General features: G+C 35.5%; 9 protein-coding genes across 11 annotated transcripts in view; 3 read left to right on the forward strand and 6 right to left on the reverse strand.

Moving 5' to 3' along the window:
• Window positions 1–1,940, forward strand: part of LOC131668911 (semaphorin-1A-like) — a 100,983-nt gene extending 99,043 nt beyond the window's left edge. Inside the window, exons 14-16 of one of the 2 annotated variants that reach the window (XM_058943393.1) lie at window positions 577–738; window positions 1,359–1,739; window positions 1,802–1,940. In XM_058943393.1, the coding sequence (XP_058799376.1) occupies window positions 577–738; window positions 1,359–1,675 (479 nt within the window). In that variant the 3' untranslated portion in view covers window positions 1,676–1,739; window positions 1,802–1,940. The remainder of the gene's footprint in view (window positions 1–576; window positions 739–1,358; window positions 1,740–1,801) is intronic. The other variant, XM_058943394.1, reaches the window with a different exon arrangement.
• A 3,876-nt stretch (window positions 1,941–5,816) lies between these two features.
• Window positions 5,817–6,920, reverse strand: LOC131668914 (sorting nexin-24-like). Its single transcript, XM_058943397.1, has 3 exons — window positions 6,426–6,920; window positions 6,169–6,359; window positions 5,817–6,088 (listed from the first exon to the last, which is right to left on the reverse strand). Exons 1-3 carry the CDS (start codon window positions 6,600–6,602, stop codon window positions 5,929–5,931), a joined length of 528 nt encoding a protein of 175 aa, XP_058799380.1. The 5' UTR covers window positions 6,603–6,920; the 3' UTR covers window positions 5,817–5,928.
• Window positions 6,921–7,033: 113 nt separating this feature from the next.
• On the forward strand, window positions 7,034–8,911 carry LOC131668912 (tyrosine--tRNA ligase, mitochondrial). Of its 2 annotated transcripts, XM_058943396.1 has the most exons (4): window positions 7,034–7,107; window positions 7,219–7,359; window positions 7,462–8,360; window positions 8,428–8,911. In XM_058943396.1, coding segments are annotated over exons 1-4 (1,419 nt in total). In that variant the 5' UTR covers window positions 7,034–7,105; the 3' UTR covers window positions 8,805–8,911. The 2 variants fall into 2 exon arrangements, with proteins under 2 accessions (XP_058799379.1, XP_058799378.1); XM_058943395.1 differs by having other exon boundaries at window positions 7,034–7,359.
• On the reverse strand, window positions 8,813–12,303 carry LOC131668910 (coiled-coil domain-containing protein 40). Its single transcript, XM_058943392.1, has 8 exons — window positions 11,958–12,303; window positions 11,250–11,872; window positions 10,931–11,174; window positions 10,446–10,856; window positions 9,860–10,381; window positions 9,493–9,783; window positions 9,260–9,418; window positions 8,813–9,174 (listed from the first exon to the last, which is right to left on the reverse strand). Exons 1-8 carry the CDS (start codon window positions 12,204–12,206, stop codon window positions 8,947–8,949), a joined length of 2,727 nt encoding a protein of 908 aa, XP_058799375.1. The 5' UTR covers window positions 12,207–12,303; the 3' UTR covers window positions 8,813–8,946.
• A 209-nt stretch (window positions 12,304–12,512) lies between these two features.
• Window positions 12,513–13,925, reverse strand: LOC131668967 (protein IMPACT-like). The gene is made up of 5 exons (XM_058943482.1): window positions 13,772–13,925; window positions 13,466–13,707; window positions 13,134–13,382; window positions 12,893–13,052; window positions 12,513–12,803 (listed from the first exon to the last, which is right to left on the reverse strand). The coding sequence occupies exons 1-5, from the start codon at window positions 13,790–13,792 to the stop codon at window positions 12,657–12,659; spliced, it is 819 nt and encodes a 272-aa protein (XP_058799465.1). The 5' UTR covers window positions 13,793–13,925; the 3' UTR covers window positions 12,513–12,656.
• Window positions 13,926–14,024: 99 nt separating this feature from the next.
• LOC131668966 (retinoblastoma-binding protein 5 homolog) lies at window positions 14,025–16,199 on the reverse strand. The gene is made up of 7 exons (XM_058943481.1): window positions 16,031–16,199; window positions 15,941–15,966; window positions 15,691–15,863; window positions 15,379–15,607; window positions 14,855–15,310; window positions 14,367–14,775; window positions 14,025–14,292 (listed from the first exon to the last, which is right to left on the reverse strand). Exons 1-7 carry the CDS (start codon window positions 16,047–16,049, stop codon window positions 14,207–14,209), a joined length of 1,398 nt encoding a protein of 465 aa, XP_058799464.1. The 5' UTR covers window positions 16,050–16,199; the 3' UTR covers window positions 14,025–14,206.
• Window positions 16,200–16,312: 113 nt separating this feature from the next.
• On the forward strand, window positions 16,313–20,260 carry LOC131668887 (exocyst complex component 1). The gene is made up of 12 exons (XM_058943359.1): window positions 16,313–16,448; window positions 16,529–17,032; window positions 17,104–17,261; window positions 17,333–17,560; window positions 17,645–17,881; window positions 17,968–18,262; window positions 18,370–18,614; window positions 18,684–18,916; window positions 18,990–19,354; window positions 19,438–19,583; window positions 19,660–19,854; window positions 19,922–20,260. The coding sequence occupies exons 2-12, from the start codon at window positions 16,567–16,569 to the stop codon at window positions 20,072–20,074; spliced, it is 2,721 nt and encodes a 906-aa protein (XP_058799342.1). The 5' UTR covers window positions 16,313–16,448; window positions 16,529–16,566; the 3' UTR covers window positions 20,075–20,260.
• Window positions 20,261–20,409: 149 nt separating this feature from the next.
• Window positions 20,410–23,991, reverse strand: LOC131668888 (DNA replication licensing factor MCM4-like). Its single transcript, XM_058943360.1, has 8 exons — window positions 23,639–23,991; window positions 23,239–23,546; window positions 22,252–23,153; window positions 21,857–22,179; window positions 21,487–21,764; window positions 21,010–21,410; window positions 20,711–20,924; window positions 20,410–20,636 (listed from the first exon to the last, which is right to left on the reverse strand). Exons 1-8 carry the CDS (start codon window positions 23,808–23,810, stop codon window positions 20,532–20,534), a joined length of 2,703 nt encoding a protein of 900 aa, XP_058799343.1. The 5' UTR covers window positions 23,811–23,991; the 3' UTR covers window positions 20,410–20,531.
• A 109-nt stretch (window positions 23,992–24,100) lies between these two features.
• Window positions 24,101–25,485, reverse strand: LOC131668969 (glutathione S-transferase-like). Its single transcript, XM_058943488.1, has 4 exons — window positions 25,330–25,485; window positions 24,814–24,957; window positions 24,560–24,727; window positions 24,101–24,483 (listed from the first exon to the last, which is right to left on the reverse strand). The coding sequence occupies exons 2-4, from the start codon at window positions 24,944–24,946 to the stop codon at window positions 24,176–24,178; spliced, it is 609 nt and encodes a 202-aa protein (XP_058799471.1). The 5' UTR covers window positions 24,947–24,957; window positions 25,330–25,485; the 3' UTR covers window positions 24,101–24,175.
• Window positions 25,486–26,091: the final 606 nt, after the last annotated feature.

Consider the following 26,091-nt stretch of genomic DNA (forward strand, 5'->3'; position numbering starts at 1 on the left):
GGATTCTTCTCCTACGGCCTACTTGTCTGCTGTCTTTCGCCGAGCGCGTGGACGACGATTTCCGATCGACGGAACCCGCCGCGATGGCCGGAGTTGCTTTTTGCGCGTTCCACGATTACAACTTTTGCCGCTGCCCCAATTCGCGCTAATTCTCTTAACGGATAGCCATCAAAAACTCGCGGCAAAGTAGATTAGTTAATGAGCTTGTAATTTTTGCAAAACTAGCAAATTAGCCGGAGTTGAGAGCGCGCGCGCGTAAAAACTTTGTCCAGCGCAAATTGAAAGCGGCGAGCTTGACGTTGGCTTTAATATGCAATATATTATGTATGGTCAAACTAACTGGGCGCTTGCTTGCAACCCGCACGCTGTGCGAATAAACGCTTCCGTCAGCCGCGAGGTCCATTAACACGCTCGCATTGCTTCTAACCACTCATCTACTAAAACGATAAGCTGATTTCTCATTTGACGAGGAGATAAAGAAAGAGAAAGAGAAAGAGAGAGAGAGAGAGCGCGCAGGCAAAGAAGAGCAATCGCAGCACGTGGTAACCTCATTCTTCCTGTCCCTGTGTCGATTAGTGAACGTAGCCTCGGAGATGGCCAAAACCGTGCAACCGATGCTGCCGCCGCGGATCGGCCGCGGTAACGAGCAGGTCGACGAGCGCGACAACGAGATCATCATCGAGCTGGACCGGGACAATCAGTACAGTCGCACCCAGCCGAGGGCTAACGAGCCGCAAGGTAACGTAGCTTGTTCCATCCATTCAGCCACGACGTAGGCGCTAGCCAAGACGACGACCAGTTAGCGGAGCCTCCTCCAGAATCGACCGCTTTCTCTGGGGGTTATCTGGGGGTTATCTGGGGGTTCAAGTCATTCGATTATTCATGAAGCGTGGCTGAGCGCTCGCCCGAGCGCTGGCTAAAGATTCATTATTTAACGGCACGGCGGATCCGCTCTTGTCGAGCCGAACCGAGCTGTCCGTTCTTTTAATAGCGTTGGTCATTCAATTTCGTTGCATTTTATTCGGGGCTCGCGGCCGAGAGGACTCGTCGAGCTGGCCGCGGCCCACCGAAATCCATGAATGTCAGTCGCCCGGGTCTCATTGTGCCGCGCAATCATCGGGACAAGCCATCGGGAGGGTCAGAGGGCAAGAGGGGCGGGTCATTTTGGTATTGACTCCATTGGTGGCTAATACAGTGTCGCTGTTGTATGTTTGTCGATGTCTCGATTAACGCACACTCACAGCAGGCGCCGCTGCGGCGTCGCATTAATCCCGTTGGCTGGCCGACGATGTGACCACTAACACGAGGCAGCTCGACGGACGCGCAGCCAGAGCTTGACGTTCGGAATGATTCGGCAGGTGTGAAGGTGACGCCGCAGGTGTACTCGGCGCAGACACTCACGGGCGCGCTGATCGGCACCTGCCTCTTCTCGCTGATAGCCGGCTTCGCCTCGGGCTTCTGGTTCTCGCAGCGATGGCGAGGCGCCCCCTATCCCGATCCACCGGAGCAGCGCCAGCAGCTCAACCGGCTGACCGAGACCACCGAGTCGCCGGGCTTCAACAACAAGTCCATCAACCTGGTGCTCAACGTGCCGCCCAAGAACCCCAACGGCAAGAACGCCAACTCGTCGGCCGAGAACAAGCCCATGCAGAAGGTCAAGAAGACTTACATATGATACCGACGCCGACAGCCCGTCTGAGGCTTACCCCCCGAAGCGGCGCCGGCCTCCAGCTCCCCTGGTGAGTACCGTTGTCCCCTCGCACGGCTCAGCAAGGTCTCTCTCGTGTGTTGCGTGTCGCAGGCTCCGAGGACAGCCCCTACGGCCGCTGCAAGCCCTCCTCCTCCGCGCCTTGCACCATATCCGGCAGCGACAGCAGCGCCGGTAGTGGCTCCGACAACAACCTCGAGCGCGGCCAGGACCAGCAGCAGCAGCAGCAGCAGCAGCCGCCGCCGCCGCCGCCACCGCCGCCGCAGGCCCTGGACGTCGGCCTGATGGACCTAGAGAAAGACCAGCGCCTCGGCTACCTGCACAACTACGACTCTGCCTACGTGCCCAAGTTCCAGGAGGTCGGTACTCTCGAGCAGCAGCAGCAGCAGCAGCAGCCCCTCGACAAGCAGGCCTACCTCGAGTACCAGGAGCCCGGCGTCGGCGCGCCCCGCCCGCCCGACTTCCTCGAGCTCGACTACGACAGATTGAACGCCGCGGGCTACAACGAGCACGACGACTACTACCGTCAGCCCGAGCACTACATGCTGCCCACGGACCACCTGGCGCTGCCGCCGCCGCAGTCCTCCCTGTTCAACCCGCAGTTCCTGCCCAACTTCAGCGATGTGATGAGGCTGGTCTCGCGCTACGACGCGCCTGAGCAGTCGGCCTGCAACTACTACCCCAACGAGTCGGACGAGTACCAGGAGATCGTGGCCGAGGCCGGCGAGCGGCTCGGCCCGCCCTACCGCCAGCAGGCGCCGGCCCCGGCCAACCGCTCCAGCCTCGAGCTCGACCGCGCCGGGCGCGAGGGCTTCGCCGGCCCGCGCGCGGCCCAGACCAGCCTCAGGCGCCAGCCGGCCTCCGCAGCCAAATCAAAGTTCAACGCGCGCAACGACCTCGGCAACTTTCTCTCCTAGGCCCCCTCCGCCCGCGCCCTGCCTGCGCCCAGCTCTGCCTTGAGCTCCTGCTGTCGGTCCGCGCCGCGCGGTCGCCGCCTCGACCTGGGACGAGCGAGCCCGACCTCCAGCCCGCCGAGGCTCGCGGCTGGCGCTCCGGAAGACCGTTACGTCGAAGCGCCGGGGCGACCTGGTGCTGACGCCAGACGACCAACGGAATAGACAACACTTCCAGTCGAGTGCAACGCACACCACTCTCCTCTCTGCTAGGCAATTAAGTGAAACACGAGAATGTCGCGTTCGTCGAAAAGCTGTGCTTGATCAAATGCGCGCAAGCGCGAGAACAAATGTCGGATATAAGCGTGACGGTCGTTTGCGCAATTAAGCATTGTGCATCTTTCTATGAATAAGGCATTTCTAGAATCTAATTTTATATTAAAACTTCGGACGAGTATAACATCTTCGCGCAATCACACAGATTATGCGACAATGTCGTGAACGCATATGGGTCGTCGAAGCTTTGACGGAAAGCTTATTAAATTACGTATATAGTTGGATAATTTCGGTTTTCGAAGAAAAGCGTAGGCACAGGAAAACAAATGAGTTGCGGGATGGGGCGCGAGAATTACAGAGGTTTCAAAAGGTAAAGCATACAACTAGAACAGAGTGGATGTTACTAAAAATGTGATAAGACTTGAGAAGTGTGTTCTTTGTAGTGGCCTGTTAGGTGCTTAGATTCAGATGAAACAAAACACAAAAATTTACCCATGATAAAGAAAATGCGTTGCGTAGAAACTAAGATTCGCAGTCGAGGCGTGCCTTCCATATGTATCTGTTGGCGTTTTCATCTATAAAAGTAGATTATACAGAATATAGGTAAAAATGATTAGACGTGAGGTAAGAATGCGAGTTTATGAGAGGGACTTGGGCAAGTGCCTCGTTATGTTTTTTTTAATGTTATAAATAGAGTGAAGGAACAAAACATAACTAATTACAAGTAGACGGTCTGAAGTTGTTACATGCCATTCACCACAAGGATACCATGAATTTGTGGTCCACGAATACAGCCTCAGATTTATTTTATAAATAATTACGAAGAAACAAACACTAAGCTGGAAAATATAAAGAGAGCCAAGGGCTAAGGGGTAGAGAAAACCGTATTTAAATAATTATCGATATATTTTTGTTTGCTTGTGATATGCAGAAAATATGGTTGTAAACCATGACGATATATATATACATATATATATACACAAAGCATCATTGTACATAGATGCTGGAAATTGCGTTATAGTGGCGAGGCAAGAAAGAATGATTCCATAAAAAGCGACTTCTCTAATGCATGCCAACTTGAATGTTTTTCTTACTTGCGTAGGAGACTGAAACGATAGACTACGTTGTCTTTGAATAAAATACTCTTGTTAAGCGAATGTAGCGTACGAAAAAATGTACACGTCATATACATACGCATATATTTAAGTTGTACAACGATGCTAAATCTATCCCAACGATCATGTAAATTTTTTTTTCCATTCTTTTTTATTTTATCATTTTTGGTAAAGAAGTTTTATATACTTTGTGAATGGCAAATAATTGATTATGTTGAGTTATATTTGAAAGATTTTTATTTATATGCGGAATTCGTTTACTGCATTATAGTACAATATATTCTATTGCGAGTAATCTGTTGCGTCGATGTAGTTAGTTCTCGTGTATTACTATTGAGATAGTAGAGTCGTGTGGACGCACAAAAATTTTGCGACATGAACGAACGCTGACAAGTATTATTTTCGTTTTTTTTTAATTTTATTTTTGGTACCCAATACGTAACAGAGATTGTTTTTTCATTGTATAATATTCAGCATGCGAAAATATTAGAATATATCAGAATTGTACGGATTCCGCATGAGAGATTTAACAGTGTTCATGATTTTCTCCAAAATCTTACTTAAACGAGATGCACAAGTACGATCATGAACTTTATTTTTTTTTACGTTGATATGAAGAAATTTGAGAAATACAACACGCGCGATAAAATCATGTTAGTGGCAAGTAAAAAATAAAATTGTATATAGATAGATATTCTTGCCGAAAGACGATTTCTAGTGTGCGAATGAACTTGCTCGTAATGTTAATTATTGTTACAAGAAATTTATTATGAATGAAGCACTGGCGTGTATTTTTATTGAAACGAAAACTGTTCCGACTAACCGTATTGTTATTGGCAGCTATTTTGCGAATTTGAGAATCAAGAGGAGTATGAATAACTCATAGAAATATTTATAATTGATCTTACTATTATCAAATGTTTTTTAAGTATTAGGAGTCAAACTCGCGTTATATACATAAACACTAATGTGGTTGAAAAATTACAGTTGAATGTAGATGAGACGATACGATCTGATTTGATAAATCATGTTTAAAATTAATGAAATATAATTAACATGACGCTTCTATCATTTTGATTGTGCTATGATAAGACAATTTTATAGATTCTTTATTTTATAGATTCTTTACCATGACAAACTTTTGTGCTAGATGATATTACGACTTCATGAACAAACTTGACGATCAATTTTTTTTAGTAGGTAAACTAGTGTTTTATGAAAATAATATTGTAAAGAGTCAAACGATTTTGTGCAATTTCAGTACACATTGCATGATAAAAAAATGCTACATTCCAGTAAAGCCAGGGCTGCCAACAATTATAAAATAATAATTCGTAAAAATTAAGTGGATTGAATAATTATAGCAACATTGTAGATAAATATATAATATTAATGAATGAATGAATTATGTACTGTAAGGTTTAAATTACTAATTATTGTTAATTTCGTTGATTATAAGTACATCGCGTTTTAAAATTGTATTATTTGATATTATGCGAAACGTATATACATAAGTCAAGCGTTTTAATAAATTTTTTATATGAAAAACTTGTAAATACTCCTTCAGCTCATTAAAACGCATTTTTTAATTATAAAAAATTAGCAAATATATGCACTCTAAACAATTGTCTGTCCAGTATACGTTATTTCCTCCTATTACCTTTTTTCGTTAACTTTAATTAAGGAAACGTAATTTTCCGAATAGATTAAACGGTTTGAATGATTAACATTGAGTAATTTTATGCAAATAATTTTAATAAAATATCATTAAAATACATCAATATAAAATATTTATAAGATTTTAAATAAAATGCAAATAAAAAAGTTCACTTATGGTAAGGGATTAAAAAATTGTATACATAATTTGATATGACTTTTTTCAAATACATTAATAAAATAATATAAGTTTTGTAAATATCATCACATGTATAATTGTTCACGATTTATAAATACCCAAAAGCACACCATCTGTGACAATGTCTGGAAGACTGGTTGTTTCATTAACATGAACATATGGATCACAATGGTATTTTAATACTGGATGATGTAAAGAACTAGATTGTATTAGATCATCATCTTTGTAAATTGTTTGCACTCTAAAATATTTATATTTCATTAAGAAATAATATCAATTTGTCCTGAAGCCTTTATACATAAGAAACATAATTTTTCTCACCCTCTATGGTAAACTTCTGAAGCTCCTCCTTCAATACCCAAAAAGTTTAAAACTTGCTGTCTTGTACTAGATAATTTCAACATTTTCTGCATATAAATTTCAAGAGTAGCTCTTCTTTGCTCCAAAACTTTTGGATTTGAATTTCTTACTCTCTTGGGAGGAAATGGAACAGTTGGACAATTCTTTTTCAACTGAAAAAAATACATTTTAGACATGATTAGGCTATTGATACAAAGTCAAACTAATTACTATATTACCATACGATGCAGAGTGTTAAATTCACTGTATCTCTTCTCAATTAGATATCTATGTCCATTACTTGAACCCACCATTTCAATGATGTACACATAATACGGTTTTCCCTGAGATATATTTGCCAGGCGGTACCCACTGATAAAAACTTGATACATCTCATTTCTACCATTTAACTCCATCAATATAAAGTTACATATTCTTCGTTATTGTAATTTTTTTTCGAATGTGCTTCACCAAGTACGGATTACATTTTGGTTTTTGTTTAATAACAATAACAAAACTACTTTTCAGGTTACGTCCTTCATTGAATATACTTTCAAATTTCAGAAAACTAATTTTAAGTAATAAAATATGATTGATTCAAAAAGAAATAGATAATCGTTTATTACAACAAAATATCTACACTAACGCTAAAAAACATGTTTTTTTATAAACTAATCTACAAACGCCAAGTCACTATGTAATATGTATGTACATACATACAAAAAACAAATACAAATCAGCTGTCACTGGCTATACACTGTACAGAGTACAGACGTATGTATGTAAGTATATTATGCGTAGAGCTGTGTGCGCAGTGTTCTGAGTCTCAAGCAGTTCCATGTGAAAGTATCATTGTTGTGTGCTTTGTAATTTAAAAATAAAAAATAAGAAAAGCATTTATTTTGACAGCGGGAACGCAATGTATGTAAAGCAAAACTAATTTTTTTTTAATTTTTTTTTTTGTTGAAGAAATAAGATTTTTACCGACAAGTTAATATTTCAATACGCAATGCGTGCCGTTAACTTCTTGAGGTTACGCAAATGTTGCAGCAGAATATTTCAGACTAATGACATTCACAGATTTTATTCTGAAGAACCAAAAAATAAGTATAGAAATATATTGAAGTTGCATGAGAGAGGAATGTATCAAGATTTATTTCCAGATGACAGTGCGTAAGTATAATTGTCTTTTATGCCTAAAAAAAATAGAGAGTAATTTAAGTCGATTTTGCGTTATTATAAAATATTTTATGCTTAAAAATTTATTTTTTTTAGAAACAACGTTTCAATAATCTTGAATAGGTCACCACAATGCGTTTATGCAGGCTTTGATCCAACAGCTGATAGTTTACATGTTGGCAATTTGTTAGTATTAATGAATCTTTTGCATTGGCAAAGAGGTGGTCATCAAGTCATAGCCTTAGTTGGTGGTGCTACTGGTCTTATTGGAGATCCTAGTCATCGCACAAGTGAACGAATAGCTATGGATGATATAGTACTAAAAAGAAATATAGAAAGTATTAAACAAAATATAATAACTATATTTGATAATCATGCAAAGTACTTCTGGCAAAATAATCCATACCCTCTTAAACCAATCATGATTGTAAATAATATTGATTGGTATAAAGATGTGAAGGTTCTTGATTTCATAAAAAATATAGGAATACATTTTAGAATGGGAACAATGTTAATAAAAACTTCTGTTCAGTCACGTTTAGAGTCCAAGACTGGAATGAGTTTTGCTGAGTTTACATATCAAATCTTGCAAGCTTATGACTGGTTGTGTTTATTAAAAAATTATGGTTGTTGCTTTCAAATTGGTGGAAGTGATCAATTAGGTAACATTGCAGCAGGACATGAATTGATCAGTCGAACTGAAAAAAACCGTGTTTTTGGTTTTACATTACCTTTAATAACAGCAGAAGGAGGAAAGAAATTTGGAAAATCTCTTAATAATGCTGTCTGGCTATCACACCACAAGTCATCTAGTTTTGAAATGTACCAATACTTTATCAGGACAGCTGATGCTGATGTTGAAAACTATTTGAAACTTTTTACTTTTTTACCTCTTAAACAAATTACTTATATTATGAAAGAACATGAAAAAGAACCTGATTTAAGAAAAGCTCAACAGATATTAGCAGAGCATGTTACATTATTAGTGCATGGAGGTAATTAATTACTTCTAATTGTGAATAATTTTTTTAAAATATACTGAACAAATTTATAAATTTTCAGAGGAAGGATTATTAGCTGCTCAAAATGCAACATTATTATTGTATGATAAATCAATTGAATCATTATCAACAATGACACAAGATCAGATTGCTTTAGCATTTGAGGGTGCTCACATTGTAGATTTGGTCCCAAATGGAGAAATGACAGTCTTTGATCTAGCGATGAAAGCAAATTGTTTCAAGACTGAAAGAGATGCTGTCAGAATAATCAAAGCTGGTGGTTTATACATAAATTATGAAAGAGTTACTGATTTAGAAACTGTCATAAAACAACGTGTTCATATATTACCAAACAATGTAACACTTATAAGAACTGGTAAAAGAAATTATCATTTAGTACGTTGGATGACATTACGCAGAGTAGAAGAATTAAAATAAATTGAAAAAAGTGATTTCTGATTTATATGTTTTGTTAGAAAAATAATAACTCACAAATCGTGAAACCATGTACTTATAATACTTTATGAAAATAGGCACTATTACAATTCGCACGACGAGCTTTACAATTTTTCCGTAAAAATTACGAGGTTTCTAAAGTTAATAATATTTTCCTTATTTCATTTTTTAATAAAGGAAAATCATGTTCGGTTTGTTTCATGATTTGCTGTAAAGAACCATTAATCTCTTGCTGCTTTTGCCATTCATCATTCACAGCTATTTCGTTTTTTATAAGTAGTTTATAGCAGCCATTCTTCAAGTCACGGAGCATATTTACTTTCCGTTGCTTCCTTACAAGTACTTCCAAATTCTACAACAAATAATCAACTCATTAACAACGTTTCAAACTGCATGTTTGTTTCAAGAAATAATTACAAAAGATGTATAAAACATACGTGATGTTTGATAAGCTCAGCTTCAATGATTTGCTTTTCTATGTCTGGTACAATATCTTCATTTTCTCTCAACAATTTCTGACCTTCATTCAGATATTCCAGTAGTTTGTTCTGTTCAGCTTCAACATTTGCAATTTTGTTATCCATTTGTTTCATCTCCTAGAAAATTTAGTTTGTTTATTATATGCATTTGATAAATAAATATAGTTTTCATTCATGAGTTCCAAAGTTACTTTATTAATTTGTTTGATTTTCATTTTCTGATCATCTAATCTTTTCCTGAGTACTATTCTTTGATTGTGTTGACTTTTTGGATTTTTTTTCTCTCTTGCCATAGCTTCGTCAATTATATTATCTCTTCTAGATATGCAAAACTCCATGTCTTGAACAAGTTTCTCTTGAGCTTTTCGCAAATAAGATAAACGCATTTCCATTTTATGTATTTCACTTTTCATCAATGCAATATCACCGCCTGCGTTTCTTTCCTCTTTGTAAGATTTAGTAGTCTCACTTGCCAAGTGCACCTAAAACATAAATTAATAAGTTTGCGTAAAATTAATTTAAAATTGGATAAAAAGTGTTCTTTTATTCATTTAATACTTTTTTCTCCCACGAAAGACTCTCTTGCTGAGAAAATTTAAGCTCTTCTTTTAACGAAATTTTTTTATCGTTCAATTCTTTAATATCAGATTGTAATTTAATAAGTTCCATTTCGGCATCTTTGAGGGACTTTAAATATTCGTTTTTAACCATGTTATTTTTATCCTCTAGTTCATTTTTCATTTCCTTTTGAGACGTGAGTCTAATATTTATTTGTAGCAATCTCTGCTGTAACGCGTTCATTATTCTATTCATGTTGACCTCTTCTTTTTCCTGTTTTTCAAGCTCCATTTCTAGTTTCATATTTTTTTGCTCCATTAACATTATTTCTTTACTTATGACGCCTAATTCTTGCATTTGTAAATCTCTTTGTTGGCTCAATGAAAACATGAAACCTTGCTGGCGCAGCCAAAATTGCTGTGCTCTTTTTATTTTGCCTTCAATTTCCTCAATATTTTTTTCCATGGATTTGATTTTTAAATCTAAAGGGTTTGATTCTTCTTTACCTGTACTAACTAATATCTGCAAGTATAAATTTATCAATGAATTGTATTGAAGAAAAAAAAGAATAATTTTTCTACATTACCTCCTCAATTTTTTTGTTGAGTAAAACTATTTTTCGTTCCTTTTGCTTTAATAACATATCGTAATTTCTCGATTCTATTTGCAACTTCTCAATATCCTTTTGTTTTTCAAAATTTCTTTTTTCAGCGACATCTAAATCAAATTTTTCATTGTCAAGAAGAGCATTGATCTTTTCCAATTCCAACAAAGATTTGCCGTAAGCATTTTCTAATCGAGTTAAATTTAATTCGTTTTCTAAATTGAAATCTTTAGATTCGTGCAATAGCTTATTTAAATGTCGTATCGCTTTGTCATGAGTGACTTTGTCATCCAATTTTATTATTACATCATCTTCCAATTCTCTTTTCTGATTCTCGTATTTGGATAATTCTTTGATTAACGATTTTTCCTCGTGCACGATCGAGTCGTATTCCTGAAAATAGTTGCCACTTTCAAATAAAATTACAAAGATTGCAAAGATTTTGCAATGAAAATTTCTGAACGTACCGTCTGGACTACATTGAATTCTTTCTCACTCTGCTCTACGAGCTTTGATACTTTGACGAAATTCAGTTCCAAATGCATGTATTTGTCTTTGTCAGCGTCATAAAGCTTCTTGACTGTTTTTATCTCTTCGCCGATTCTCGATTGCAAAGCTGTGAGCCGCTCGTTGCTTTCCATTTCCTTTGAAGAGTCTTTCTTCAGCTTGTCTACCTGCGCTTGCAAATTTTGCAAGGAATCGCGAATTTTCCTACAACGTGAAATTTATTACTACGGAGTTTGTTATCTCGAACAATGGTATTCGCAAGCGTCACTTCAGCCGTACCTTTGCTCAACGATAATCTCTTCGTTTATTTTATCCCGTTGACTTATAAGATTGAGAACGCTGTTCCACGCGCTATAAAGAGTTTTATGTTCTTTCTTCAAGCCCTCGAGGTCAGCGTTCGCGTCGGCTATCGTTTGGCTCAGAGCAATTTTTTCCTGATCCTTGATCTGCAGCTGCTCGTCGATATCTCTGATTTCGCTTTGAAGCCTCCAGACCTCATCCTCGAGCTTGTACAGGATGTAATCTTTCTGCTGCTTTTGAAAAAGCAGCTCGCGCTGCACGGCAGCATCCTTCTCGGATATTCTTTGGGAGATGGTGACGTTGCCGGACAATTCGTCCTGCCACTTGGAAAATTGCCGCTGAAGCATGTCGAGGCTCTCAATGCTCTGTAATAACTTGCTTGCTTTCGACTTTTTACCTTGAAACTCGTCGTTGATCTTTTTATGGGTCTCTTTGATGATTTTCAGCCGCTCTTCAGTGTCCGATCTCAAATTGATGACTTCGGCCAGCATATCTTTGTAATTTTCGATTGCCGCTTCCTGTCGAGCGGCCTCTTGCTGCACATCGTAAAGGGCAACGCCTTCGTCCTCCCTTGTCTTATTAGCATCTTTGATTGCTATCTCCTGTCATGTGGAGTGTTAGATATTCGTTTGTAAAACAATAATCATAACTTGGACCATCTACGCATAATTTACGTGCAATACTCACGAGCTCGCGTATTTCTTCAGACAACTTGTTGTCTATGCGTAGCAAATGTGATTTAAGGGCATCTTGAAATCTCTTCATCAATGGATCATCGGGATCCAAGATTTTTAAATTCTCGTCTACGTTGGATATCCATTTTTGTTGCATCGGTGGTGAAACATTTTCACGATAACGCACTGAATATTTCGGCTGGTATTCATTGTCGTCGCTTTCGTCTAGAAAACCCACGTCTTTTTCAGCCGTATTTTCCATGATTTCACGCAAATTTATTTAAAAGTAATTACATCGTTGATTTAATGGTAGCTGGTAGCGTACAAGCAACAATCAAGAGTATGCGATAGTCAGAGAATTCGATCAAACTTCAAGTTCGTAACCATGGTGATCTCGACACCTACTGTAATTAATTTCTACGTCAGTACCCCTAGAATATTTTATTAAAAAACTAAAATCAATTTTGCTTGAACAGCATGGCAAACAAGCACGTTGACGCCTGTGCAATCAAAATATACGCGAATAATTATGACATTTTCCGGAGACACATGACCGTAAAATGCAAACCAAATGTTTCTATATAAATAATTGCCTTTTATTCTGTTTATAAATGTACAAAACAGTTGTTTTAAGAATTAAGAAAACAGAATTTTTTTTTATAAAAATATGAACTTTTTACATTAATCGTATGCATTAGTAATCTCCCGATACTTATTTGTTTTCTATATTTTTTATTACATTGGCAGCAGTTAAAACTTGACGAGCCGCATTATTTATGTGCCTAAAACGATCAGGTCCAAGATGAATGCCACCATACCATCTAGAAACTACAACTATAAGATTTTTTACATCCATAATCTGTAATTTCAAACGGGGAAAATATACTTTAATATTTACTATGAGTAAAATTACGTGATATCAGTGAAATAAAGTGAAATTAAAGTCACCTCTAGCAAATGCATCAATCTACGACCAGCTTGTGCTTCGCCATCGTCATCACAGTCATGTAAAAAGTACTTTGTACTTTCATTATAAATTCTATAAGCATACATATTATGCGTTGCTTGGAGTATTTTCTTGTTTTCCTTTAGTTTATTCAAAACAAGTCTGCAGAAAAATATAAGCAACAAGCTATTTTAATGATTTTAAAGTGACATTTATAACAAAATTTAAAAAATTTTGACTCACTTTACTTGATCAACAGAAAAAACAATAGCAGTATGCCCTTGGAAAGAACTTTTTCTATCAAAGATGACTTCACCATGTGTAATTGATGGACATTTAAAGTTTTCTATAATATTATTATCAATTGGTGCTTTAGGGGTTTTAGTTACGTGATTTTCCTCTTTTATATCTGTTTCATTTGGAGAGTAGTTGTATAATTCTTCTCTAATTCTTTCTATCCATTGAAAAATAACATTTTGACCAATGTTTGATCTGATAAAGGCATATTACTTTTAAAATTAAAAACAAATAAAGGTTTTACTATGAAATGGAATCAACTATGTTTAGTACTCAACAAATAAACATCCTCCAATTGATTACTCAAATGTAATTTGGTTTCATGAGGTAGATGTGGTGCTGAAATTTCAAATGTTGGAGGTGATTCTGAAGGATAAGACTCTGTAAATTTCACATACAATTTTACATATAAATTACTATTGCATCCATTTACAATTTTTATACTGTAAGATCTATTCATTCCATCTTCAATTTGGAACTCTGAGCCATAGATAGCTGTAAGAGCTTCTATTTCTTCTATCTGAAATGATTTTATATAAAAATCAAGATTTACGTATAAAAATAAAATAATAAATTATATTTACTTGTTTTGTCAGATTATCCATGGAAAATTCACAAAATGCCTCTAACGATTTAAATTATTATTTTTTATTAAAAATTGAATGATTAAAATTAAAAGAAAAAAATTAGGTTAGAATACAATCGCTCTTCCATTTGCTTGGTTCAAGCAAAATACAAACAAACTTACATACATGCACGTATGCGTGTGTCGCTTATCTAGTTAAACGTAAATATACTCTATACATTCCGTAGGTTATCTTTGGTCAACGTTTATTCTTTTTATTGAAAAAAAAAATTCAAACATTGAAAATACGAAACTTTTTTGTATGTTTTTTCCAATTTTAGTAAAAACGATCAGTTCTATTAAAAAATTGTTGTATATAAATCTTTACTATAAAATATTTTCTAATTGAATTATGTACAATAATGTTAATTAAAATTCAGTAAATTAATACAATTTATTTTCCTTTCCGATTATCTAATCTTGGTCTTCCTTTTTTAGCAGCAGGTTTGTCTTTCCCTTTATTGAATAACGGATGAATAACTACAAAGATATTGAAAATCAGTACTTGAATGATTATTTTGTAAATCAGTAAAATGCAATTACAGTATAATTACCATCAGTGGGTGCACCTTTCAAGTCAATATCATGAAGTCCATGTTTTTTTGTTGGTACTTCATGAATAGGAGGTTGTATTTCCTCATTTTCCTCAACTTCAGGAGAAATCGGTATAAAATGTAATGATTCTTGATCTTCAGTTTCCTCATCTGAACTACAGAAAGCTGCTACCCTGTCAATAGCTGAAACATCTACTTCCACTTCTTCATCCTGTGCCTCCTCTCCTTGTACAACTGACTTATCTTCATCACTTATATCAAATTCACTTTCTCGTTCTTCATATTCTACATTTTCATCAAGTTCTTTAAAATCTGGAGCAAAAGCAGACCAATTTTCTACTTGATTTTGTGCCCAAATTGAAACTACTCCAGAAGATATTGATGCAATAATAGGTCTTACAGGATGCCACTGCAATTATACAATTTTTTAATGAAAAAATAATTATTATATACAAACACAAATTAAGCAAATTAAAAGAAAAATTTACCACAACATCAAGTAAAAGTTCTCCTTTTGTTCCATGTAAAATTTTCTGCAAGTTACCTATACTTTTTTCCCAAATATATAAAGCATGCTGTCTTGCTGAACCAGCACATACATATTCACCATCGCCTGAAAAACAACATTTTTTCCATGTTGTTTTATTTACAAGATCTTGTAGTTTCTGAATAGGCTCTGGTTGACCATCTTGTCCACATGCCAAAACTTCTGCACTGTCATAAACTCTTATAACTCTATCAGCAGTATTTACTAAAAAACATTCCCCTCTGCGAGCAAATTCAATACTTTTAACTGCTGTATTACTTGCTGTACCTTGTGATATTTTAAAAGATGCTTTAACTGAACAAGACTCAACATCGAGGACTAGAATTCTACCACGACCATTGCCAGTAAAAATATAATCACCACGCCTATTAAAAGAAGCAACAATATTCAAATCACTCTGTAAAAAATGCAAATTTCAAATTAAAGAAATTTTTAAATAACAGGGATAAAAAATAAATTATTTACATCTTGATCAAGTGGTATAACTTGATGAGAACCTTGAATGTCAACCATAACAGCGGCATGTCTCATAGGGCATACTAAAAATTTAGTCCAGTTTCTTGGATGGAATTGAACTTTTAAAATTGGTGATGGAAATCTATATTTTTGTTCACATTCACCTGATAATACATCCCAAATACAAACATTGTTATCTGTTGAAGCACTAAGAAGCTTACGACCATTTCTAGCCCAACTGTAATGGTAAAATTGTATAAATGTTTTTCATGTTAAACTCGTGTTCATGAAAAATTTGAATGAGTTTTGTGTGAAAAATACCTCAGAGAACATACAGGATGAACATGAGCACTGATAATTTTGGCGATACCTCTAGTTAAAAAATCCCAAATTACAATTCGACCGTCATTACATCCAACAGCAAGTAATGTGCCTCTTTTATTAAATGCACAAGTGACAGCGAGTGAGATACAATCTAAAGTTCCATCAAATTCCTAAAATAATAATAATTACTAAAGTAAAAAACTGGAATATAAAGCAATTAATAACAGCACACAATAAAAAATCATACTTCTGGATAGTTCTGACCAAATGATTCTGAAAATAAAAATGCTCATTAACGTATAACTAAATAATTAATAGGTTAACAAAGGTTTCTTACCCAGTAATTCCAAATTCATATTTAATCTATCTAAAAAAGTTCTATAAAAACTGTTTTAAAACAGAAGTCGGAAAAACATTAAATACCATGAAGCAATCTAAAAAATTATTTGCATATATTTTAGGAATCTAAATGACAAATAACTCTGAACCGCGTTTGTCCAAACCGACTGTGCGTTGGTCAATCAGGTCAATGCGCTGCGTTCAATAAACACTAATTTAGATAACATCTCGTTACTTGAAAATGCGCCTTTAGAAACAACTGTCAATTCGGCTGCAATCCGACAAGTATACGGCCCCTTTCAGCGGGTTACATATTATGAAGAGGTGCAATTATTATAGCACATTTTTTAAATTTATAAAGATTACATTTACATTAAGTATACCACGGTGTATGACATGAACTTAACTGTTTGATGGTAAAGTGTATTCTGAGAATAGTTTAATATATATTGAAATTACCTAATTTGTTGACAAATTCGTATTTGTTAATTACCAGTTATTGTTATTTATTGTGTTATAATCATCGAATTAAAAATGGCAGCTACAAGACATACTTTGCAGAGAGAAATTTTCACTCTAAGCGATGAAAAAATTATTAGTATCTGTAGAGTTAGTAAAGCTTATAAAAAGAAGAAAACTAGCTTTCTATGTTTAGTTTCATCACTGGATTCTCCAGAAACTTATACTATCTACCAAGTTAAAAGCAGCAATGACAAAAGTGGATTCAAGAAGAAGCAATCCTGGCTTTTATCTGATGTTCAAACTGTTGATGGTGTTAGTCTAGATTCAATGGATTTGGAATTGCATATTGATAAAATTTACAAATGGTCAACTACCAATGCACAGGAAAGAAAAAATTTTATAATAAATCTCTACACATTCTCATTTGGTTTACCACAGAGGCCAGAATTCAAAAATATACCAAAAGAGTGGATGAATATTGAACCATCAATTGTTATTCCTAATGATGTTATTGTTAAAGAGTATACCAATGGCAATGGTAAAATTTTCAGCTGTAATGAATTATGCTTTTTTGAAAATATATAACTAATATATTTTCATTTATTTCAGATTTTTTACAATCTCCTATAGCTATACCTGAATACCAACCAATTACTGATAAAGAAACAAATGATTTAGCATCTTTAATGGAAAATTGTTACTATGCAGTTTCTAATGCAGAGCTTTTTATGGAAACATTGTCAAAAGATCTATCAGTACTTGATGGTGTAAGTGGAAAATTTAATTTATTTAAATTCTGCTTAGCAATATAATAATAGAAGTTTAAAAAATGTTTTAGGAAAATATTCAATCAGTATTAGCATCTGAACCACAAGTGACACAATTAATGAATGGTATAGAGGCAGCAATTGGTGAAGCATCTAAAGTTGAAGCACAGCTTACTGTATATGATGAAGCACTTGGAAGAATTAGAGAAGCTATGGAACGAGTTGGTCAGAAAAATCAAGCAATTCATGTTGCTAATCATAATGCAAGATTATTGTTAGAGCAATTAGATATAGTAATTGTAAGTGAAATTTATTGCTTTTGATTGTAGCAGTATATTTATAAAAAACATTTCTAACTATTTTTGTTTTTATTTGTATTTTAGACACAGCTTTCAATATTTCCTGAACATCAAAAAATTTTAAATGAAGCTGAACTTCCTGAATACAAAGATGAACTGGCAATTGCTGGAGCTCATTTGCTGAAGGCGATTTCATATCCTTTGCCATTGGGTTTAGACAAATTGAGTGCTGTAGCAGAACAGAGAAAGAAACTGGATAAACTGAAAGCTAAATTTTCTTTGATTGTCGCTCGTCATCTTAATAATCTATTTATACATCTGGTATGGAAATCCCTTCGTATTTTATCATGGTAAATAAAATTATAAATATAATTTATATATTTATAATTTTATTTACCATTTCACAGGGAAATGACATAAGCGAAATAGTTGCTCAATCTAATACTCAACAATCAACGCCCTCTTCGAAAAATTCTGCTAATGATTTAAAACTATTCATGCATCAAAGTATTCAAAAAGAATTGGACCCATACACAGACTTAATGAGACTTTTAAGAGCATTGGATTATAAAGCTTTTACCCAATTAACAAAAGTGTATACAAAAACTATGGGTACTTTATATCAAAGAAACTTTAAAATTTTCTTTGAAGAAGCTAAGGACTGTCTTATTGCAAAACGATTTCAGCATCATCAATACCATTGTAAGTAAAATATTTTACTTTAATACCTATGTTATTGCTTATGTTATTATTTATAGAACGTTATTTAACACTGTTAAATTTGTTTGTTATATTTAATATATATATAGCCCATTTAATGGGAAAATCTGGTGGCAGCTCAACACCTAAAAGTGATGCTGATGCATTTATAGCCACAACTCAACCACCTATTTGTCTTCTTGGAAATGAAACTTGGGCACCACAGGGAGAAGGAGCTTTATTAGACTCTGTACTAGATAGTGTATTATCTCAATTACAGCCTGTCTGTTTAGCTGAGCAAGCTTTTTGCGTCTCTTTTCTCCATCTTGACTCAGCAATATCTTCACAAATAAACGTAATAAAATTGAATACGAATGAAATATTTTCATCTAATTTAATTAGCGACATTTACTTGTTTCAACAGATAAGTAATCAATTGAACAAAGAAGAATGCGGTAGTGTTAGCAGTGGTAACAGTGGGTCTGATGATACCAATCATCTTTCTACTGCTAGTCCTAGTTCAACTAATATTAATGAAACTTCCAAATTGGAGCGTCAAGTCAATGAACAAGTTAGAACGATAATGGCAGCAATATTTCCATCTTTAGAAATGGAATTAAATAGTTTGATCAATTTCCTTGAGAAGATTGACAGTTTGTAAGTTTGTTACTAATTGCTATTATTGTATTTTTTATTACCAGTTTCATTAGTATTTAAAAATTTATTTCAGTTGGTGCATGTACACTTTGGTCCGTCTATCTCAGCACGTTATGTCAGCTCAGGACACTGGGTCATTTCTCTCCATGACTTTTGGTTCAGCTCTTGTTCAAGCTAAAAGAGCATTTGATAAATTTATGCAAATGCAACAGCAATCTATATTGGATACGAAAGTTAATAGAAAAACTAAATGCGGAATTTTGTCATACGTCGAACACTTTGGACCTTTTGCCAGAACTGCAGAAAATATTTTTAAAAATTCCGATAGAAAAGTAGATTTGGAAAAATGGTATACAAAACTAATTTATACAATGTTTGAAGCTATCATTACGCATAGTACAGAGCATCACAAAACTCCTGCAGAAGTCGTTAAAATGGGTATGCTGAATGTTAAATATCTGTAGAAAAATATCTTCCGGGTTCATTTAAACTTTAATTTACAAATAATATTTTTATTGCAGAAAATTTTCATCACTTGCATGATCTTCTATCGCAACTAAAGATATCAGTTTTAGACCATGAACGTAAAGAAGCTAAACAAAAATATCAAGAAGCGTTAAAAGCTTATGTTACTCGGTATTTTGGAAGACCTTTAGAAAAATTAAACGTATGTTATTGTGTACCGTATTTTCCAACAATTATTCGTCTTCAATGTTAAATAACAAATTTTGCCAACTTTATAGTTCTTTTTTGACGGCGTTCAAGCAAAAGTGGGAGCTGGTGTTAAGGAATCAGAGATAAGCTATCAAATGGCTTTCAGTAGACAAGAGCTTAGAAGAGTAGTGAAGGAGTATCCAGCGAGAGAAGTGAAAAAAGGTCTCGAAAATCTGTACAGAAAAGTTGAAAAACATTTATGTGAGGAAGAAAACTTATTGCAGGTAATATAAATATTATTTCATTATTTTGTACGTCTTAATATTATATTAATTGTCCAATTGATTCAAGGTCGTCTGGCGAGAAATGCAAGGAGAGTTTATTGCTCAGTATAAACACATAGAAGAATTGATTCAACGTTGTTATCCTGATAGTAATGTAACATTAGAATTTACTATTCAAAATATTTTAGAATTCTTTTCGGAAATCGCGCAATCACATTAATATTTCATATTGATATTTTTGTCAGAATTAAAATTCAAGCATTATATTGTCAAGAATGTTATCAATTTATGTTTATTTATTTTTTAACAAGATAATGTGCATGACTAAAAATTGAATGATTATTTAACTACAAATTAATTAAGTTGGTAATTAACTTAACTTTAATTTATATTTAATCTTACGAAGGAATTTATTAAATTATCGTATATTTTAAAGTCAATAATTACGTAAGATATAAAAAATTTGTCAAAATGTTGACTTTTCATTTAATTGCTTATATAAACATATACGAGTCAAAAAAGAAGATTCGTTTTATTTTAACATATAAAAAGGTACTTGCAATCATTAAGGTGTAAATTGTATATAGATAAATAAATAATCATATTTTGTTACACTAATATAGCTGTAATAAGTCCGTAAATTTAAAACATTAAACATTAACTTTTATAAAAGAAAATTACACTTTAGAAATAATCTTAATTGTATTTTTACTCATAACTATGAGTTTTCCATCATCTTGCAAATTTCTGAGAGCATCCTCAAATTTACTTCGAGTTATCAACTGAAATTATTAATATTTTGATTTATTTATTTAGTACAAAGATGTAGTGTGTTTAATATAAAATCTATACTTACAAACTCTGTAGTATTCTCTTTAAATTCAGATAACAGTTTCTGATAATTAAGTGTAGGCACTTTTCCTTTGGATTCGATATACTTCCACAACAACTCTTTAATATGAGAATTTCGTTGTCTTTCAGACACTGACATACCGGTGGTTAAAATATCAATATCTATTTTTCCGCTCTGCGGATCAACTGCGGACTGTTTTAAAGCTTCGCGATGTAATCTACATGAATAAATTTGTTAATTAAATTTTCGTAAGAAAAAATAATGGCATCCAACCGTTAGCAGAAAAATATCATTAAACATACCTGTAAGCTTCCTCGACATCTTCAACTTCAACTACTGGACTAAAACGAATTTTAGCATGAGCTTCAGACAAACGTATAAGCGATTCAAGTTGACGAGGATATGCAGTAATTTGTCCGCGACCACTTCCGATACGTCGCATATCTACATAGCATTGGACTAATCGTTGTTGAGCCTCTTCACCTAGTGTGGGGTGAATGTTTTCTTTAGCATAGGCAATGTAGTCACGTAAAATGCTTAAGTCAATCACTTCATCTTCGTCCTCAAGCTCATTTTTCCAATATAGGGATACGAGATGCTTGGCAAGCTTTCTATCAAATTTGTCATCTTGCTGATCTAACATCAAGAAGATCAAATCAAATCGCGACATGAGCGTATGTGGAAGCTGAACATTATCGACAACCTGAATAAAAGCGGCGGATCATGTTATTATTGTTAATTAATTTTAATATTGAATTTGTGCATTTTTCTATGCTTACATTTTTATCTTTATTCCATTGAGATTCACATGGATTTGCAGCAGCTAAGATACTTGTTCTAGCATTGAGCTGGCAAATAATTCCCGCTTTAGCTATACTTAAAGTTTGCTGTTCCATAACTTCGTGGAGTACAGATCGTGTACTGTCGTTCATTTTATCAAATTCATCTATACAACATATTCCATTGTCGGCCAATACTAACGCCCCAGTTTCTAAAATTAACTGTTTGGTTTCAGAATCTTTTGTTACATAAGCAGTTAAACCAACAGCACTGGATCCTGGAATTTGAATTAGGTCAATTATTTAAGTTTTAAATTTGAAAGTTGGTTTTATACAGCAATAGCACTTTTATTTTTTAAATAAAAGATACCTTTTCCGCTACTGTACTGAGAGCGAGGTACTAAATTATAAACAAACTGTAACAGCTGAGATTTGCTGGTACCAGGATCACCACAAAGCAGAATGTTAATCTCTGATCTAAAATGTGTTCTACCAGATGAGGTATGAGTTTTCTTGGTACCTCCAAGTAATTGCAATAAAATTCCCTTTTTAATATCTTCATTTTCATAAATGCTGGGTGCCATTTGCCTTGCAAGTCGATCATAAATATCTCGCATTGTTGACAAAGTTTTCAGTACTTCGAGTCTCTCAGGAGGAAAGACATGCTCTTTGCCATCTTCCATATCATACAACCTGCATATAAATATACCAATAGAGTAAACATGTAGAACAAAAGTCAATTTTAATAATTTTTCCATTATTTACCTCTTTGAGTCTTGCTTTCTAAAGTGAACTACATCAATGTGTGTTTTATAAACTGCACGAAGATTTGATGTTCTTGGATTACATTGAATTGGAGAAGCTCGATATATTCCAGTAACTGCAACCCTGTCACCAGCAGTTACTGCATCAACTAAATCATTATAGGCAAGCATTATGATAGTATAAGGTGTTTGTCCAGCAGGCATATCATCTGGAGACTCTTGCAACTTTATCATTTGTTTATCTGAGAAGTGACAGCGATTGTGTACCAAAGAGAAGCAGTAATTATTGTTACAATTAGTGCAAACTGTTGGTTCACTAATACGACCTCTATCAAGCTCAACCATACTAACAAATGAGCAAATGATGCATTTGAAAAAAGCTTCTCGCATTTCTGGTAAAATAGTGGAAGTTCTGATAACCATTCCAGTGATAGTTATCAACTGATCAATATCTCCAGGATTCAGCAATCTCATACTTTTGGTTCTAGCAGCATTAAATGGCCGTACTTGTATTTGATGTTCTAATACAGCTGCTGGATAAATTTCAAAGAACATTTCATTGACAGCCATATCCATTGCTGGTATAACTTCTTGAGGATAACAGATTAACTGCTTAGACAGATCATCATCAAAGGCTTGCAAGTGGGCACAATTTATGTTCATGTATGGTTCTTCCAAAGTATTGATTTCATGAAGTTTTTGCATGTACAGTGGCTCAGAAACGTTTAAACTTTCTGGTAATTCATCATTTTCTGCATCTGGATCAATGAAACGCTGAATAAATCTTTTGAATTGGTCTTTAACACGACTAACATTAACATCAGTTCCCCAGATGACAAGTTGAGGCCCAGCCAAATTTTCATTCTCTGATGATATAGGAGCAACGCCTACTTCTTCTGGAATCTACCATTGTACAATTTAGTATTTATTACCTTTTTAATCATAAATAATGTTTATAAATTAAAATTTGAAGCTTTTTCCGACTTACACTGGACCCAACATTGAGCTGTCTCACTCTTTTATCAATTCTTATGTCAGGCCTTTGACGAACTGGTGTACCCCTGATGCCACTTCTTGGAGTTCGAATGGAGCCTATAGAGCTAGGTGTACCATAATTTAAAGGAGAAGATAAATCTATCTCTGTCATTCCTTGAGGCAGTGGACTTGTCATTAGGATTCGATTTGGTGATGAAGCTGGAGGAACAGAGGATGGTCCTTCGGAAGAAGCAGCAATTGTTTCTTGGGTTCGTCGATTGGCACCCCACCTAAGAGGGGTATCAGAGGAACCGGCAATCCCTAATAATTAAGTCATTTCTATAGAATTCAAGAACTTATTCGTCGAGTTGCATACACTTTTTATAGATTAAACCTATTGAGTAGCTTAATACCTTGTCTCCTGCTAGGAGTACCATTTCGAGTGGGTGTTCCATTAGTTACCCCGTTAACTGAATTCTGTGTGCTTGGAGATGATTCATCTACTTGTCTTGAAGTCCTAGTTCTAGGAGTCCTTGGAGTTCTATCCCTAGTCGGGGTACGCGGTGCTCGCATGGGACTCGACATTTTCACTTTCTTAACGAAATAAAACCTCTAAATTACACAATAAATATCACTGTAACAAATTTTTACAATAAAAGTTAAGATTTGTGTATTTAAAACTGCTAACTAACTTTGATTTTATTAAATTTCACTTGATTACTAAATATAATCACATTTGCGGCAACAATGGAACGTTTCCCGTGTATTCCCGCGCAAACAAACTAAAAGCGCTGTGATCGCTACCTTGTATTAGAGCGCAATTTGATTATCAACTGACTTCTCGAAGGTAATAAATTTGAAAACAATTATTTTTATTATGTTTATTTATTGTATTGAAAAAATTTCTGAAAGAATAAAAATATTTTTTATTTTTCTTTATGAGTAATCAATTACATTTCAGTATCCGGTCGTTTCTGAACCCAAGATTTGATACCGGGTTGTGATAATACTTTTTCCCTGAGTGCCTTTAAGTTTTCAGCTTTCTTAATGATGTCGTATTGGGCCATAAAATTCAAGTAATCCAACAATGCAACAAAAGTTATATCCGCCCAGGTTAATTTGCCGCCGACAAAGTAGCCGCCATTATTTTTGACCTGCTGATCCAAGCGTTCAATGTAAAAAGGTACAAGTTCACTAGCTGCCTCTAATTTTTGGGCCTTTGCTTCAGGTTGGTTTTCATAGTGGTGTGCAGCAATTTCTGCAAATATCCATATTTTTACCATAGTTAATGATGAGATTTTTATTGAAAATTAACATGACAAACGAAAACGCACTAGCACGAAGATCATGAATGGTATCGACGGTAGCATCAATTTGTAAGTTTTCCCAATCATCTTTGCCGGCAAGACCGTGCTGTTTGGCCAGATAACGTGCAATCGCCGTCGACTGATTGACCTTTTTGCCATCGACATCCAATACCGGCACCTGACCAAATGGAGTAGCTACGGCAAATTAAACACGCAGTAGGCGTGCAATTAATTGTATTATACCAAATAGAGCTCTTTTATTAGCGTCGTTAATTACTTACTCGGCTTGATGTTTAGCCAATCCTCACGGTCGAAACGATCGTCGACAAAGTCAACTCCGGCATAGCTGAAGATGAATCTAATGGGCTCGGCAAGAGCCTTTACGGGGAAGTAAGTCAGCTTGTAGGATGGCATTTTTCAAGAATCTGCAGAAATTACGCGAGAGAATAAGAGCCGTTAGACAATTTGACTTGCAATTGCATCGAGAGCGGAAAGTGCTTGCGTGAATATATGTTATATTAATTGACAGTCGGTAACTGTCAATTATACGGATGTCGACATTCAATTATTTCAATCTGCACGCCGCAACGCTACATTTTTTCTCTACAAATACGCTATCTATAGCGTGGAATATATATTGAATCTTTGTGTAAGAGTATTTGGTGCGATATTTAATGACGATCGTTAGACGACGTACCGGCACTTTGTGACCTTAACTTAACGTTTGCCAAATCTCATGAGTGAACACCGGTTTTATTGAAACTTGTAAAAAAATTTAGTGAACACTTAGTACTTACACTTTAGTATAGAACTGAAGGTGGAAGAGTCGAATTAGTTACAAAGTTTGCAAAAGAATACTGTAGAAAATACTTTCGTAAGTGGGTGTTGCTTGAAGATTAGATTAGATAGAAGTGCAAGACTGCAAGTGCTGCCCAATACTATGTACTCGCGACGGCGGCTGACTTGAATTGAATGACCAGGGAGTAGGGATGAGCGTTCGGTCACCTATCCTAAACTTATTTTTTTCCTATTCGTAACGCATCTAGGTCTGCTGTACACTTGTGGCTGTATCTCTATTGTGACGAACGGACACGTCACGTTGCGTCTATAACATATGTATATGACAGGTATGAAATAAGGCGCAAGCGCAAACAGCATATGTACACCCGCGAGATTTATGAACGTCGATAATATAAGCGAAAACGTGTAAATGGTCACTTGAAAATGCAACTCTTACTACGAATATTCAAAGGGAAAAAAAAAAAAAAAACAAACGAATAAAGAAAGATTTATTGCACTACAATAAATCTCGACTACGGCATCTACTCGAGCGCGCCGACGTCTGCGCTACACATGTTGCTCACCTGGACAAATTGCGAGCGCAAGATTGGCATCGGAGCAAACAGCAGAAAAAATGCTCTAAACCGGCAATAAAGGATGAAGCACGTAGGTCCGAACGTGCCGCGAAAACTTTCCCTTTTTACTGCATCCTTTCTTCGAGGCCTTTCTCGAAGAAAGGATGACGCCCACTTCATCAAATGACTGGATGCCGAAAAAAC

The sequence above is a fragment of the Phymastichus coffea genome, unplaced genomic scaffold, assembly GCF_024137745.1.
Source record: "Phymastichus coffea isolate CEN01 unplaced genomic scaffold, Cenicafe_Pcof_1.1 PCOF00085, whole genome shotgun sequence".
Taxonomy (NCBI): Eukaryota; Metazoa; Arthropoda; class Insecta; order Hymenoptera; family Eulophidae; genus Phymastichus; species Phymastichus coffea.

Bases quoted from the DNA above. Each gene is read 5' to 3' on its own strand.
- LOC131668914 (XM_058943397.1), bottom strand. From the start codon at position 6,602: ATGGAGTTAAATGGTAGAAATGAGATGTATCAAGTTTTTATCAGTGGG. The intron at 6,360-6,425 runs GTAATATAGTAA...TATTTTTTTCAG, and splicing joins TTAACACTCTGCATCGTATG to TTGAAAAAGAATTGTCCAAC. The intron at 6,089-6,168 runs GTGAGAAAAATT...TAAATATTTTAG, and splicing joins TCAGAAGTTTACCATAGAGG to AGTGCAAACAATTTACAAAG.
- LOC131668912 (XM_058943395.1), top strand. From the start codon at position 7,196: ATGCGTGCCGTTAACTTCTTGAGGTTACGCAAATGTTGCAGCAGAATA. The intron at 7,360-7,461 runs GTAAGTATAATT...TATTTTTTTTAG, and splicing joins TTATTTCCAGATGACAGTGC to AAACAACGTTTCAATAATCT. The intron at 8,361-8,427 runs GTAATTAATTAC...ATAAATTTTCAG, and splicing joins TACATTATTAGTGCATGGAG to AGGAAGGATTATTAGCTGCT.
- LOC131668910 (XM_058943392.1), bottom strand. From the start codon at position 12,206: ATGGAAAATACGGCTGAAAAAGACGTGGGTTTTCTAGACGAAAGCGAC. The intron at 10,382-10,445 runs GTAATGTAGAAA...TTATACTTGCAG, and splicing joins TCAACAAAAAAATTGAGGAG to ATATTAGTTAGTACAGGTAA. The intron at 9,175-9,259 runs GTATGTTTTATA...TATTTGTTGTAG, and splicing joins CTGAGCTTATCAAACATCAC to AATTTGGAAGTACTTGTAAG.
- LOC131668967 (XM_058943482.1), bottom strand. From the start codon at position 13,792: ATGGATAATCTGACAAAACAA. The intron at 13,383-13,465 runs GTTGAGTACTAA...TGCCTTTATCAG, and splicing joins CAATTGGAGGATGTTTATTT to ATCAAACATTGGTCAAAATG. The intron at 13,053-13,133 runs GTGAGTCAAAAT...ATTTTTCTGCAG, and splicing joins TTTTCTGTTGATCAAGTAAA to ACTTGTTTTGAATAAACTAA.
- LOC131668966 (XM_058943481.1), bottom strand. The intron at 15,608-15,690 runs GTATTTTTCACA...TTACCATTACAG, and splicing joins CATCCTGTATGTTCTCTGAG to TTGGGCTAGAAATGGTCGTA. The intron at 15,311-15,378 runs GTAAATAATTTA...CATTTTTTACAG, and splicing joins TTATACCACTTGATCAAGAT to AGTGATTTGAATATTGTTGC.
- LOC131668887 (XM_058943359.1), top strand. From the start codon at position 16,567: ATGGCAGCTACAAGACATACTTTGCAGAGAGAAATTTTCACTCTAAGC. The intron at 17,561-17,644 runs GTAAGTGAAATT...TTTGTATTTTAG, and splicing joins AGCAATTAGATATAGTAATT to ACACAGCTTTCAATATTTCC. The intron at 19,355-19,437 runs GTATGCTGAATG...TTTTTATTGCAG, and splicing joins TGCAGAAGTCGTTAAAATGG to AAAATTTTCATCACTTGCAT.
- LOC131668888 (XM_058943360.1), bottom strand. From the start codon at position 23,810: ATGTCGAGTCCCATGCGAGCACCGCGTACCCCGACTAGGGATAGAACT. The intron at 22,180-22,251 runs GTAAATAATGGA...ATTTATATGCAG, and splicing joins AGAAAGCAAGACTCAAAGAG to GTTGTATGATATGGAAGATG. The intron at 21,765-21,856 runs GTATCTTTTATT...TTCAAATTCCAG, and splicing joins TCAGTACAGTAGCGGAAAAG to GATCCAGTGCTGTTGGTTTA.
- LOC131668969 (XM_058943488.1), bottom strand. From the start codon at position 24,946: ATGCCATCCTACAAGCTGACTTACTTCCCCGTAAAGGCTCTTGCCGAG. The intron at 24,728-24,813 runs GTAAGTAATTAA...AATTTGCCGTAG, and splicing joins TTGGCTAAACATCAAGCCGA to CTACTCCATTTGGTCAGGTG. The intron at 24,484-24,559 runs GTGCGTTTTCGT...GGATATTTGCAG, and splicing joins CATTCATGATCTTCGTGCTA to AAATTGCTGCACACCACTAT.